The sequence below is a fragment of the Rattus norvegicus genome, chromosome 13 (genome assembly GCF_036323735.1).
Source record: "Rattus norvegicus strain BN/NHsdMcwi chromosome 13, GRCr8, whole genome shotgun sequence".
NCBI classification, from domain to species: Eukaryota; Metazoa; Chordata; class Mammalia; order Rodentia; family Muridae; genus Rattus; species Rattus norvegicus.
Genome location: NC_086031.1, coordinates 91,645,886 through 91,661,013, shown reverse-complemented (window position 1 = coordinate 91,661,013; position 15,128 = coordinate 91,645,886). Strand labels below are relative to the sequence as shown.

The 15,128-nt window shown below is 37.1% G+C and overlaps 1 protein-coding gene across 14 annotated transcripts in view; it reads left to right on the top strand.

Moving 5' to 3' along the window:
• Window positions 1–15,128, top strand: part of Akt3 (AKT serine/threonine kinase 3) — a 282,222-nt gene that overhangs the window by 97,047 nt on the left and 170,047 nt on the right. The window contains exon 1 of one of the 14 annotated variants that reach the window (XM_039090634.2): window positions 12,220–12,327. The exons of 12 other annotated variants lie outside the window; for them this stretch is intronic. In XM_039090634.2, coding sequence (XP_038946562.1) covers window positions 12,297–12,327 — 31 coding nt within the window. In that variant the 5' untranslated portion in view covers window positions 12,220–12,296. Of the gene's footprint in view, window positions 1–12,219; window positions 12,328–12,880; window positions 14,609–15,128 lie in introns of those variants that run through there. One more of the 14 variants, XM_063272206.1, reaches the window with a different exon arrangement.

The window sequence follows — 15,128 nt, the reverse complement described above, 5'->3', positions numbered from 1 at the left end:
GCCTTCAAAACTAATAAATTAGAATCAGCAGGAGTTGTAAATTTTTAAAGAAGGAGTAATCTGCATATTCAATAAAAGGGTAGTTTTAATGTTGTTTGAACTTCTTCCCCTTCCTCAGTTTTTCTGAATTTGCTTGTCCTCTGTATTGTTGCAGGTTTTGTTTTCCCCTTTCTCCCCAGTCTTACTGAAATACTAGGTGTAGACCCCAAGCCTTGCACACATTAGGCAGATACTCTTCCATTGGACTGCATCCTTACTTGCTTTGTTTACTGTGTGTAAATCTTTGGTAGGCCTCTGGGGCCCAATTTCCCTCTCTTGTATGACTGAGCAGTGTCCTAATGGTGCAGAAAACGTTCCTATATACAATAATTTTAGAATTATTTATATGTTTTAAAACTATTTTGGGTTACTTGGAAAATAAGGGATTATTACACTATTTCTGTAAGTTTTGGTGGCTAGTCTCTACTTTTAAGTATAGGGATCAAATCTTTGAGTTAATAGCAATACAGGTAAGAATATTTAATTCTTTTGGTTCTTTTTTCGGAACTGGGGACCGAACCCAGGGCCTTGCGCTTCCTAGGCAAGCGCTCTACCACTGAGCTAAATCCCCAACCCCTAGAATATTTAATTCAATGTGGTGAATGAGTAAGAATTTCCATAGAAAACTTAATCTGGATTCTTAGACCTGGAGGGGCACATTTTATGTTTGTTAAAACATTGAAAAAATAGGCTTAAATCGACCTACAACCCCCTTCCCTTCCTTTCATTGTCAAGATGTGACAGCCACCTATGAATACTGATGAATTCAAGAAAACTCCTAAGCTAGACATTATCTTGACAGTTGGCGGACAGATGCTCCTGATTTGAGTGTGAGACTGAGGTATTCAAAAAGCACTTCAAAACACTCTCCTGTGCCAGCCAACATTATTCTCCTTCTATTGGGATATTTTTTAGCTACTGTGTAATAATACTTATTGCTATATTATATAAAGCAATATAGCTGGGTAAATTGTTTATGGCTTTTTAAAAATATAACAACATGTAGTCACCTTTGTAAAGTTCTTTCTTAATTCTTAGAAACTGATGGTTTATTTTTCAAGAAAAGAGGGGAAATGTATATCTTTAACATTTTACAATACATACTTTAAGTGAAAATAACAAATGTTGAATAAGAATAGTTTTGATAATTTTGAAAATACTCAAGGCTTGGGATGTAGGCCACTTGGCTAGCATGTATGAGGCCTTGGTTCAGGTCCTTGTTCCATATGTGATGGCAAATATCTTCACTTGGGAGGTAGAAGCAGGGAGACCCTAAGTTCAAAGTCGTCTTCAGCTCATAGTATAGTCAAGGCTAGGTTGTGATACAGGAAACCCATATTTTCTTCTTTTCCATATAAGAGGACAATGAAAAGAAGTGTCCAGAATTATTTTTTCTATTATTTAGGATATTTCCTCTTTACCTTAGGTTATAAACTTTATTGCTCACATCTAATATAATACAATATTTGATGTGGTTTGTCATACTTGTCTTTCTTAGTCAAAGGTTTATTGAAGGAGCAAGTTTTTATATAATATTTCTACACTTAGGAAGATAATTTTCTAGTGAGATTCGGAAGGTTGAGGGTTGTCCATTGTGTAGTGTGTGTGTGTGTGTGTGTGTGTGTGTGTGTGTGTGTGTGTCTGGTCTCACCAAAGTGATTTGTTATTTCTTCTTTGCCTTTATTGCATTTTTTTGTTTATGTGCATGTGTTGTATCACATGCCTGCCAAGGTACACGCCTGCTACATTGTATATATGGAGGTCAGAGGAGAGCTTGTAGCATTTAATTCTCTCTTTCTACCATTGGTTTCTGGTTATCAATCTTAAGTTTTCAGGCCTGGTTACAAGTGCTCTTACCTCCTGTGCTATGCTTGACTGCAGATTTTGGTCTGGGAGCATTGATAGTTCCTGAAACTGTTTGACAGTATGGGTTTTGATTTTTTTTTTTTTTTAGCAATTCCATTTCTATTTTACTTTTTCCTTTGAGATGTCATTTCACTGTTGCCCAGAGAGTATACTTCTCAGCTAAGTGACCTTTGGTCCCTAGGACTGAGCATCTGCATGACCCTGTACAATATACACTACAGTGACACACTCCTTCTTTCTGGTCAAGTCAATCACCATCCAGGGCTAACTGTTCACACCAGTCCTCCCCCAGTGCATGCTCATGAGGACAGGAAAAGGTATGCCTCTCCCATCAATGGCCCATCAAGAAAAGTTCCAAACTCCTAAGCCTGTAATTTTCTCAGTGAAATAGAACTGCTATTAGTCCCTTCTGTATACCCCAGACGCCAACAAATCAACACCCTCATTAAAGTCAGCCCAAGACCCATGAACTGCTGATCCTGTTGTGTCCTCGGTGCAGTAACGACACATTCTTCTGACAGTGGAATCTGGTTTCTAGTGGGGCCTTTTCACCAGTGACCACAGCGACAGCACGGTACTCCTTTAAAACTGGGAACAGGAGCCCTCAGGAAGATGACTCCTGTCAGTACACTTTAAAACTTATCCAAGGGGGAAAAAAACAAAAAACATATCCAAGGACACTTTTCATGCTAACTTTGAGCTACTTCTCAGAAATGTGATCTAAAACACCACTGCTAAGGAATGACTCACTCTCTTCACAAGAACAAGTAGCAGCAGTGACATCAACAACTTAAACTCCAAAGCAATGGAAGCAAGGCAGTTAGGAAGAGCGCAGACAAGAGCACAGGAAAACAGTGGCAGCCCAGGTCAAGGGGCAGAGACAGAAGAGCGACTCCTCAACATTCATGAGGATCTTACAGCACAGGAAGAAAAAGCAACAAAGTGCATACCTTTTATAAAACAAATTTTGGTAATTAAATTATAACATGAATATAGATAGAAGATGTGCCAAAATATAATAAAATTTTTATTGTTAAATATTTGGCTCATGAGAATAACATAACACCCGACCTTTTAAACTATGAAAACATTTAATTAATAGAAAATTTAAATTATTAATTATAAAAATATAATTCTCAATGTGTTGAGAAGTTACTTAAAATGTTTTATGTTTGGCTTCTTAGTGATTTTGTTATTTAGTATTTGAGCTGAAGATAGAAATTTATAAACTTGCCAAGGTTACCTTTGTCTGGAATCTTATTTTTGATTTACCTTGTCTATCAGCAACAGAAAGTTTATGTGACATTACACTGATATGCCTATATCATGTGACTTTGATATTCTGTGATTCTATGAATATAGAAGTGGTTATCAAATGGATAGAACAGTACTAGAATAATACACTTTACATGACTATTCTCTTATTCTGATATGAGGAATACTAAAAGTTAAAATTATAAGAGTATTACTTATAAAAATATAGTTGGCAATTGTATTTTCCATTTTAATGTTTTATTGAAAATACTTTATAATCTTATATACTCCCCTTCTGAGATACAGACTGAGGTTTTAGAAATGGCTGAAACAACTGGGAAGATATAAAGTTAAGAGGGAAAGACAGGGGCAGTTTACAGTTTGATTCGTCCAGATTGCCTTACCCCTTCATGTTCATCTGTGCTGTAACTTTTAAGGATACTCCTATTTAGAAATAGTACCTCTTTAATTGGCTTCATTTTTTATTAAGGCAATTTTATGATTATTGCCAATTCTAGAGTCTTAGGTCAAGTCAGATTGAGACTCTAGGATAAAAGTATTGTAAAATTTTATATTATCTTGTAAAACATGATTATATTTAATTATATATATTTTGACATTGATTTAATTCTTATTGAACTTTCTTTTTAATACTTTATGCATAAATTTTGTCTTATTAGAAACATTTAGAAGAGACTGTTCTCTATATATTTCTCCCTCCCTCCTAAATGTATGTAACACAAAATTTATCTTTTTTTTTTTTTTTTTGGTTCTTTTTTTCGGAGCTGGGGACCGAACCCAGGGCCTTGCGCTTCCTAGGCAAGCACTCTACCACTGAGCTAAATCCCCAGCCCCAAATTTATCATTTTAATACCTTTTAGACATACAGATACTTTCATTTCTTACTTGTCTGTCATAAGGCCAAGTAAATTAAGGACGAATCCAGAGAGCTGATACTCATATATCCTGGATTCCTGGTATCGTTCACCGAGACCATCGTATATACTGGTTTTACTCAAAAACCTTCCTTTTTCACAGTTCATGCTATCTCACAGGCACTTGGAAGTTAGGTACAGTTGTTACGCTGAGTTGTATGCAGCTACTGAAGATTGAACAGAGAGAATAGATATTACCTCTAACCTTGCCTCATAGGTACCTCCCATGTTTAATCCTCTTTGTGTTTTCCCTTCTGAATGCAATCAAGAAACTAAGGAGACGTCAGAACCTCTAGGAAGACCAAGTATTCGGAGTCATTATGCAGAGTGCATGGCGGCTCACTGAACAAGTGTGCTTTCACCTCACCTGAGCCAAAAATGAGCCACACTTTGTCACTGTGACACATACCTGAAAGAACAACTTCAAGGAAGAACATTTAATTTGTCTCATTTTTTCAGAGGCTTTATTAGTCCATGGCTAAATGAATGCATTGCTCTGAGCCTCATGTGAAACAGTTACTATGGCAGGAACATGCTTGCTTATGACAACATAGCCAGGAAATGGAGAGAAGAAAAGACAGTTACAAGATAAACTTTTTCAGTGTATACCCCAAGTCTTATTTAAATAAATAGCCCCACTTCTCAAGGCTCACCATCTGCCAGTAATGGATGCCATTATGACATAATTTCATTGATAAGGTCATTTACTTCCTAAAATCCGTCACCTGGAAGCCAAGTCCACTGTACATGCTCTTTTTTAAATACATTTAATATTCAACCATAATGCTCACACAACTTAACTCCTTTAGCAGCTGGCCTTACCTTCACCAGTTCATTCAACAATATGCCTTGTTTAGAATGGAATGAAGAATCAAGAAAACCAATTTTATTAGGAAGTAAGAAATTGGGTGTGGCTCCATTAATAGGAGGAGTCGGTGTGGAAGTCAGTGACAAAAAATGAAGGAGTGAGAAAAAGTCATGTTGTGCTGTAGAATTGATTTTTAAAAACCTTAGAGGTAAACCCATCCCTCACTTGATGCCCTCTCTTTCTGCTGGAGGTGGGTTCTAGAAGTTCTCTCTTCACTGTAGAGTATTTCATCTAAAGTCCCTCCCTTTGACTCCTGAAATCTCTCACCTCCCAAGTCTCAGGTACATTCTAGAGGGTCCCCCAAACTCCCAAGGTTACCTTTTTCCATTCATTCTGCTGGCCCTCAGGGCTTCAGTCCTGTTCCCCCACCCATTACCTAGTCATGTTCCCTTCTTCCCCTCCCTGTCCCCCTTTCCTCCCATGTTCCTCCCTCCTTCCTCCATTGTGGTTACTTTCTTCTCCCTCTGAAGTGGGATTGAGGCGTCTTTACTTGGCCCTTCAGTGTGTTAATCCTTGTGAATTCTATGGACTGTATCCTGGGTACTCTGTACTTTTTTTTTGACTAATATCCACTTATTAGCGAGTAGATACCATACATGTCCTTTTGGATCTGAGTTAACTCACTCAGGATGATATTTTCTAGTTCTATTTGCTTGCCTGCAAAAACTCAGGATATCCTCATTCTTAATAGTGGAGTAGTAAAAGTATTCCATTGTGTAAATGAATCACATTTCCTGTATGCATTCTTTGTTGCCAGCCCACAGTCAAAAGCTCTGACCCATAATTGTTCCTGTCTGAAAGAACTGCAGGGACAAAAATGGAGAAGAGCTTGAGGAAAAGGAGGTCCAGCAACAGGCTCACATTGAGATTCAGCTCAAAGGGAGGCCCCAAGGTCTGACACTATTACTAAGGCTATGGTATGCTCACAAAAAGGGGCCTATCATGACTGCCCTCCGAAAGACCCAACAAGCAGCTGAAAGAGTCAGGGGCAGATATTTACACCCAACCAATGGACAGAAGCTGCTTGTCCCTGTGGTTGAATTAGGAAAATGCTAGAAGAAGCTGAGGAGGAGGGTAACCTTGTAGGAGGATTAGCAGTCTCAACTAACTTGGACCCCCCACCCCTGAGATCTCTGAGAACTGGGCCAACCAGGCAGCATGCATCAGTTGGTATGATGGCACACATACATGGCAGAGGACTGCCAGGTCTGGACTCAGTCTTAGAAGATGCACCTAACCCTCATGAGACTGGAGGAGGCTCCAGAGAATGGAGAGGTCTGTTGGCATGGGGTGTGGGGGTAGGGGGACATCCATGTGGAGATGGGAGGGTGGGGGAGGAGGTATGGGATATGGAAAAGTCAGGGTGGACCGGGATGAAGATAAAATCTGGACTGTAAAAGAAGATTAAATATAAATTTAAAAAGTACTTAAGGAACTAAAATTATATAATAAGGTATATTTTGTGATAAGATGCACGTAAAATGGCTAATACATTAAAAAAAAAACCTTAGAGGTAATGGATACTATAAACTCATAGGAGAACAAGTTTTGGGAATTGATAAAGTGGGAAATTATGAACAGGAAAATCTAGTCTCTAAGAATTATATAGATTTTAAACACTATTGATTTTTAAATTGGAAATTTGTTGTTTCCTAAATAAATTTTGCAAGTATGACTTTTGTTTACTGTGATAACTACCAGCACGTTTGTAATATTCAGAAAATATGGAATGACTGATGGTTAAAGGAACAGAGTGGTAATTCCAGAGTATAGACTGAAATGTAGACTTGTGACGAGATATTTCTCTATTCAGCTATTCTCTAAGGTACATGAATGAATTCTAATATCACTGCTGTAATATGTATAAAATAGAATGACTTTCATTCTTATGCCTAAATATAGGCAATATTTACTTTGTATTTTGAATATACATAATATTGGAAAGAATATTTAAAAATTAGCTCATTTTGCTAGTATTCTTCATATTGAAGTTTATAGAATTTAACCTTTTGGGGCTCAGAGTTGAATTTTATCAAACATTAAAAGTGGAAAAATAAAATGTTGTGTCTTAGGTTGCTTTTAAGACATATTGTAGTTAATAAATTTGGGTTGGACGAAAGCGCTGAAGTTTTAAAGCAATAAAGACAGAATAATTATGCTAACCGAAATTTAAATATTTGGCAAGTATATCATAAATCAAGTGTATATGAACATTTGGGATTACTGTTTGTCAGGTGGAGTTGTTTTTCCTGCTTCCAGTGTTCTGATAGGCTTTATTCTTTGAAAATTAAAATCCATAAATACTTTTAAGGACTCAAGTGTGGGTCCCACACCTCGCCTGACCAGCACAGGAGAGCTGGCCCTAGTATGTGTTGGGCAAGATGAGCCAACCCTAAGGTTGTGAGAGCTGGAAAACTGGCTACAGCACACTAGATAGCTGCCTCCTCCCTGTTCTTCCTAGTGTGTGAGTGCAGGAGAGCAGGAAAGCTGGCCCCACCACTCACCTGGGCAAAACCAGAGAGTTGGTGCTAGTGGCACAGGCATAGGAAAGTTAACCAACTTACCAACCCAGCTTACCAATCCAGCTTCCACCAGGGCTCTGAGTAGGCAGGCCCACCTCAACATCCACCCCATCTCTGGAGCACATGAAGGGGCCATTTCTACAGATTCAAAGCTGCACGATCTCTTTGGCAACAACAGTATATATGAGATGAGTTCCAGTGAGGATCCAGTATTGAAAGTGTGGCAGGAGGCAGAGGCCTCGAACCAGACCAATGACTCATTGCAATAAACATTTGCAAATGAAGCTGTTTGGTCAAAGAAGGTATTCTGTGTGATATACTGCAGTATACCACAGCTTCCATGGCAACAATTTATTTCTTAATTGTGATTTTTTATTTTCTTTTGGGGGGTTTGCGAGGGTCAAGGGTGGATATGAAGGGCCAGGTAGATGAGTGGGATTGGAAATATGATGAGAAATTTCACAAAGAATCAAAAGTTAAACCAGTAGACCAGATTCTTCTTACAAATATACAGTAATGTGAACAAAAAGATCATAAATTGTAATTATATTGCAATTTATATTCTTCCGCAATATAAATGTTTTCCCTGAACATCTTATGTCAAGAACTCACTGGTACAAAAAGAGTTATATTTTAGAATAGTGAATTATATTTACTCAAATCTGTCCTGTTTGGATGCTTTAATAGTTCTATGTAGTAGTCTCATGAAACACAAATATGTTGGGCTCCTGTTACTAATATAGTTAATGATTTATGTTACAAAGCCTTTAATTATTAGTAAATTTTCCAATCAATTAAGATGATCCCAATAACATAATAATAGAAATCTGTTCAGTTCCTTTCCCCCTTGTTTCCATCCTTTTACTCTTCCTCTTATTCCAACTGTCCCATTTCTCTTCTTACCTGTATATCTTTGATTCCACAGTGATTAGTGCTTCATTCAAGCTTAGCCCTCTCAAAGGGATGTTGGCTAACCTACTCGTCCTGTTGTATAGGTAGATTTGTCTGTCCCCAGACAAACTGAACCATAGACAGTGGACCCAAGAACTCCAGGGAGGACTAAATGTAGACGACTGAAGCAGCTAAGAGAAGAAGTAAAATTAGCATTTTGGGTAGGATTGCCAGAAGGGTCAGACAATCATTTGATGATGGAATAAAAACCTCTGAGCAAGGTAGGAGTTGGTGGTAGAGAGCTTGTTTACTAGACAATTTGCAGAGAAATGCAACTTGTCAGTGGGAGGAATGATTCAGACAAAGTGATAGACACCAGACTTCACAGAGCTCCTGAACAAGACAATGGAACCTTTTCTGTCACTTTCCAGATCTCACTTGCAGAAGTTGGCTCTATACTGCTCCATAGTGCAGCTCATTCCTTGAGTAGTGTGTTTCCTTACAATAAATATCTCATCGTTGCCATGGTCTTCATCAATATCCATTATTGTTAGTCAGCATCATCATCTTCATGGGTGAACTTTGTTCCTAGAAATCAAGACTGCTAAAAGAGCACTAAGGTTAAAGACAAAACTCAGGGTAGATCTGTGCTAAGATAGGCCTGCTTTGTGTACTGTTCTACATTGGACTTTTCTTTAAATTAGGTTTATATCATATTATAATAAGCTTCTTTTTGACTTCTGGGTCTTTCAGTTTGAGAGCTTGTGATAGATTGGCTTATTGCTTAATTTGCCTCTTTTAATAGAAGATAAACATTTATAGTATAGTGATACATTGTTCAAAATTCTACCCTGGAAGTCACTGAATGTTAACTTTCTTGCATTACTAAGCCTTACATAGGCAATTACCAATATTGTTGACAAACCAGTAGACCACTGCATTCTTACCTGAATACTTTTCACAATGCTGAACAAATATTTAAGATTACTCCACATACTATAAATTATGTTTGGACTTACATAACACTTGAAGACCTTAATTATTCATATTTAATTAAAATCACTCTGGTATGTTAGTGGCATATAATAGTTCTTAAATATATATTAAGGTAAGTAAAAATTAAAGTGTTTTCTATAATTATGTGCTATGAAAGTTTTTTGCAACTTCGTCCTGTATATTGTTCATTCTCCTCCATCCCTGAGGTAAAGATGTCACAGATTCCTTACATGGAGAACACACACTCTTTAAAATGCTATCTTACATGGAGAGCACACTCTCTTTAAAATGCTATCTTACATGGAGGACACACTCTCTTTAAAATGTTATCTGGTCTCGGGACATTTACAAACAGCTTTTAAAGTGGATAATGAAATCTGGAAGGTTTTTGTTATTGTCAAAATGTAAAATGGCTTTAGGTAGTATAGGAATGGATACATTTACCTGCAAACCTTGATCAGATTCTGGAGCAGCAGTGTTCTCGAAGCCATACCCTCATTACTCCATTAAAGTTTCAGAGCCTGCTTCAATTTAGCTTTTAGATGTAAGTGGGGCTGTCAGCATACTCCTAACTCGATTCCTTAAAATTAAACCAAATTTTTGCTTTTTACCATTATATGCGTGAAGAGATCAGCCACATTTTTAACACGTTTTCTAAAACAATGTTATTCATTTTTCTGACATTCAGTTATACTGGAATAGTTATTGTATAATGTTTCTCTGCCTATTTTTATACCTTTTTTGTTTAACACCAAATAGTGTCTTGATCTTGTTAATGTAATTGTATTTACAGAACTTGAAAGTATGTAAGGTCACAAATGTTGCTGGTCAGTATTTCCCAAAGGAGTGGCAATCCAACATAATGAACTTTTAAGACTTACTCATGTTTGACAGTGTTTAGTAAACTGTAAAGCAGAGCACAGAGGGGGGTGTATGACCCAGTATAGTGTCATTAAGGGAAGTTAGCATACCATAGTAAGGGACAAGATTTACCTCTTCTTAGCCAAGGTAAAGATGCATTATAGAAATTGGTTGTTGGTATTTGCTGGATGGAGTTCCTGTTTCTTCTGAGTCTGTGTCTAACTTCTAGAGTAGACTAAATCTTCTAGAGTTTTGGGATAGTATTATCACTGATAAATATATTTCAAAGTGTAGCCTAAGTAGAGATGTTTGGTTTTGTGTTGGAATAATGTTTCTTTAAAATATTTTACTTCAACTGTCCCCATATTGATCAGAAGGGCACTTGCAGTGAAGTGTAGTAGTTTAGCCTGATGCTTTTACTCCTCTAGAAACTGTGAGGACTCCTATGAGTTCTAGTTGAATGGTATGTGTATAGAACATAGTTGATAGTAATTAGACACATGACACTTTTACCTGAAGAAGAACATTGATCCCATTAAAGTGAATTTACCTATCTTTAAACCAGTAAACTAATGGAACATAATTTCTAGTATTTTTTTTTGTCAAAAGAAAAGTTGATAGATGTTGAATGCTTGATAATGGTTCATTAATGCTGTTAGAGTTTTTTTTTTTTTTAAGCAGTAAGATGTTAAAGAATTTTGAAGTAGACAAAAATATTTTCAATTTATTCTTGGATCTATACATACATACATACATGTATATAATGTGTGTATATATATATACATATATATCTAAGCATAAATATGCTTATATGGTTTATATAGTGCATACATAACAAGCATAAATTGTGTGTGAGAAAGCAATTCTATACTGTATTTTCTCAGTCTAAAGTAGTGTTTGACACATTACTATGTAGTAACAGAATTTCTAACAAAACAACAGCTCTAGGGCACATACAAGGAAATGTTTCTTTTAGGTTTACTAGTATATATGGGTGAGAGTTTTATGTGCATTAACGAAATTAAACAGATGAGGTTAGTAAGAGGTCATTCTCATGGAGGCCTTATCTTTGAGGCTGCTGTAGAAGTATTATCCACTATCATACCTTATTCTGTTGGGATTTTCAGAAGTACTAACAACTTAAAAACCCTTCGATGAACCAGTATTCGTTAGGTTTTTTTATTTTTTTATTTTTGTTTTGAGTTAAGAAAGACATTTTAGAAAGTGGACACATTGTTTAATTTTGTTTTGCATTTTACTAGATTTCAGTGCTAGGCCCATTAATTAAACCTAGGCAGTTCTGTTGCTAATTACACAAAACTTCTCGTGGTATCAGATATTCAAATCCATTTTATGAATATGGTAGAGAGAACAACAACTGTAAAACAAAGCAGTGTGCATGTAAGTGACTGTTAGCATGCATTTCAGAAAGGATAAATGCTCACCATATGGTACAATTACTGTGTCCAAGTTTTCAAATTAGCTTCTCTCATCCTCCTTATTACTGTCTTTAAAAAGAGAGGAAAAAACCCAACATGATTTATCTACTCTGCAGCAGAACTCTTGACGCAAAACAGCAGCCCAGTTCTGTCCAGTTTTTTTTTTTCCTTAGCATAATAGAGGCTGTCGGACTTTTTTTATACTAATTACTGTGTGAGCCTCAGATGAACCCCTTCAATTCACAGGGCTTTGTTAAGGGAGGAGCTGTCAATGTGTCTGCCCGTTTGCAGCTGTGCTGTGGCTTTAGCTTGCTTAACATTATGCTGCTTTTTAGACTTGACAGAAGGGATTTTTTTTTATTAAGGCAAAGCAGCCTTGTAGCGAAATGGTTTAAGCAGCTGCATTGTAGGGAAGCACAAAGAAGTTATTATTGTGTCTGTTTGGGGGGGGCGATAAAGGGGGAGATATTCGGCTGCTGTTGATGCCGATTGTTGACTTGCCATCTGCCAGATAGGGAGAAGAAAAAAATGACAGCTCCAGCAGGGTGTTCAAGAGGTTGTTTGGAGAGACGCATAAACATGTGCAGATGTCGAACTGAATAATGGCGAGAACTGGAGACGGTTTATGATGCTGCTGATGTTTGTGCATATACAGAGTGAGTGTGTGTGGATTTGGTTAACCAAGGGTACATACTAATTACCATTGTTTTCCTGCGTGTCCCCTCTGATTCCGTTCTTAGTTAGGAGTGTAATGCTTCCTCTTCCCTCTCTTGTTCATGTCTAAGGTTAAAAAAGCAACTTTCTTAAATGGCATTTAAAACTTTCTTGCTTTTCTACAAAGAAGATAGATAACACAGTTCATTAGTGTTAGATGTGAATTTCTACTGGTAACAGGAAGTTTTGATTACTCTTTTAGTTCAGTTACCGTCTTAATGACCCCACTGACAGTTTAACTACTCAGTACTTAAACTATCGTTTGAAAACGGGTCGATTCATTCTATAGTTCACTACTGGGGTAACTTAATCCCACATTTATTCCTTGAATCGTTCTATAAAATTTTAAACCTAGATGTTCCCAATGTTGCAAACAAGGGAGGGAGGGCGAGGGTGGGAGTGGGGGGAGGTGTTACACAGTAGCCTGACCTTTTTTTAAAAGTAATATCCTTTCTCTTTGCTTTTGTTTCTATCAACGACAGGAAGTCTCATCAAGCATTACTGAATTGATTCCCCACCCCTGGACTTTTATGCCATTAGTCTTAGAGTTTTGAATATCTTGAATTCTCTTAAGTGCATATGTAGAAGTGTATTCATCCAAATGTTTTACTTTCATCTCAAATAGTTTAAATGATACAGTGATGTTATATAGAGGTTTTCAAAGTGTTTTAAAAAGAATACTACAATTTTTGGTAAAAGTTCTATAACAGTGAGTGAAATACTAGAAAAGAGAGCCACATTTTTTTTTAATTCCCTTTTAAAACACTGTAGGAATTTCTAATTAAAAGAGAACCCGTAGAAGAATTACTGAGGAAGATTGCTTACTTAGAGTTTTGGTATACTTAGGTTTTTCTAAACATGTAAGGTCTTGTGGCATATTTGTTTAGTAAAAATATCTGAAATGTGGTTGAAAGGCCAATATCCTGATAGCTTTAGGTCCAATAAAGAAGTTAAGTCTCATCTTTCTAGGGGAAAATTTATTTTCAATTTCTTCTCCAGCAACTCTAATCTGTGCTTGCTGAGAAAGCATGGAAAGTCACCAGTTTCCCTGGACCTCTACTTTGCCTTTGTATTTCATTAGGAAATGTAGACTTGCACACGTATTCTTTGTAGTTTCACAGCCAGTCCCGAGATCCTTCCTAAGTTTGGGACAAGTAACCGGCATTTTTCACATAGAGGTTTTGTTGAATTGAGAGTGTGATTTGCCAGAGGTCAGTATGTTAGTGAGCAGCTGACTGAAGAGGTCAGTATGTTAGTGAGCAGCTGACTGAAGAGGTCAGTATGTTAGTGAGCCGCTGACTGAAGCTAGCAAACCTGCTGGTCCCTGCTACACTCCTCACTCACCTGCTCATCCTTCAGAGCCATGGAACGAACCTCAGCACAGGCAGGGACACACAGAAGTGAGTGGAAGGGGAAAGGCAGATTATTTTTGAAGTTAAAGGGACTACATTTCAATATCACTTAGATAAGTGAGCTTGTAAAAGTCACTTAAACTGAATGAATTTAGACTAAAAAAGGAAACAATAGCTGTCATTACAGGAACTTGAAAAGACTAAGTGTGATAGTACAGTTATCGTTGTGGGAACAAGTTCAGGACTATCTGTTAGCAGGACTTCATTTTTATTAGGTGGTAGGTGAAAGTCTAGAGAGCATAGATGCTGCAGTCAGTATTTGTAAAGTGTTCTGTTTTCTAGAGGCTGTGTTAACGGAATGGTCACAGATAGAATATTTTATCTTGGAATCCAGTGTTTAGTGACTTACTGTTGCTCCATAAATCTGAAGAGAAATAATTTGTTTAAGAGAATGTGGAGAAAACTGTCAAATATAAATATTTTGGAGATGTATAGTGACTTTTGTCCACTGATAGTTTATACAGTACAGTCACTTTCTTATTTAAAAATTAGCATGCATTATTAAGAATATGTTAAATTATTTTAATAGTAATCTTAAATTAGTTTTGGAGGTATGCTTTTGTCTGCTATCGCAAATACTATTAGTGAACAGATAATACTAACAGTACTGTTTATCTCCTGAGGAAGTTTAAAATTGTCAGAACTCTTTATTTTGTAGAAAAAAAAAAACTGTCAAGCTCCTCCTTGGGATAAAAGTGCCAGGGTGAGCAGAAGTGTCTCCTTGGAGAACTAAGAATCAAGAAGAAATGCTTTTATTGAGCTGATGGAGTCAGTGAATTCCCTAGAGTATGAATATGAACCCCACAGAGATGTAAGTGGTGGTTTTTAAGATTTTTCTTTTCAAAATGTTTTTTAAAGCATATACTCTATTAGTATAAAGTATGAGTCAGTAATTTTTGATGCTGACTGAAGCAAGGTGTGCTGTACCTTGGAGACTGCCTGCCTTAATCATCACTGAAGACTGCTTCATAGCAGTAGAGAAAATGACAATGGAGAATTTCAAACCAGAAATTGGTTGTATTAGGAAAGTGGACTATGCCTTTGTCTTTAATCCTCATAGTCAGGAAGGAGAGGCAGAAGCAGGTTGAAATTATGAGTTTGAGGCCAGCCTAGTCTACATTGCAAATTTCAGGGCAGCCAGAGCTACAGAGACCCTGTTTCCAAACAACAGCAGCAACAACAACAACAACAACAACAACAACAACAACAACAGCAGCAGCAGCAGCAACAACAACAGCAGCAGCAGCAACAGCAGCAGCAGCAGCAGCAGCAGCAACAACAACAGCAGCAGCAGCAGCAGCAACAACAACAGCAGCAGCAGCAGCAGCAAC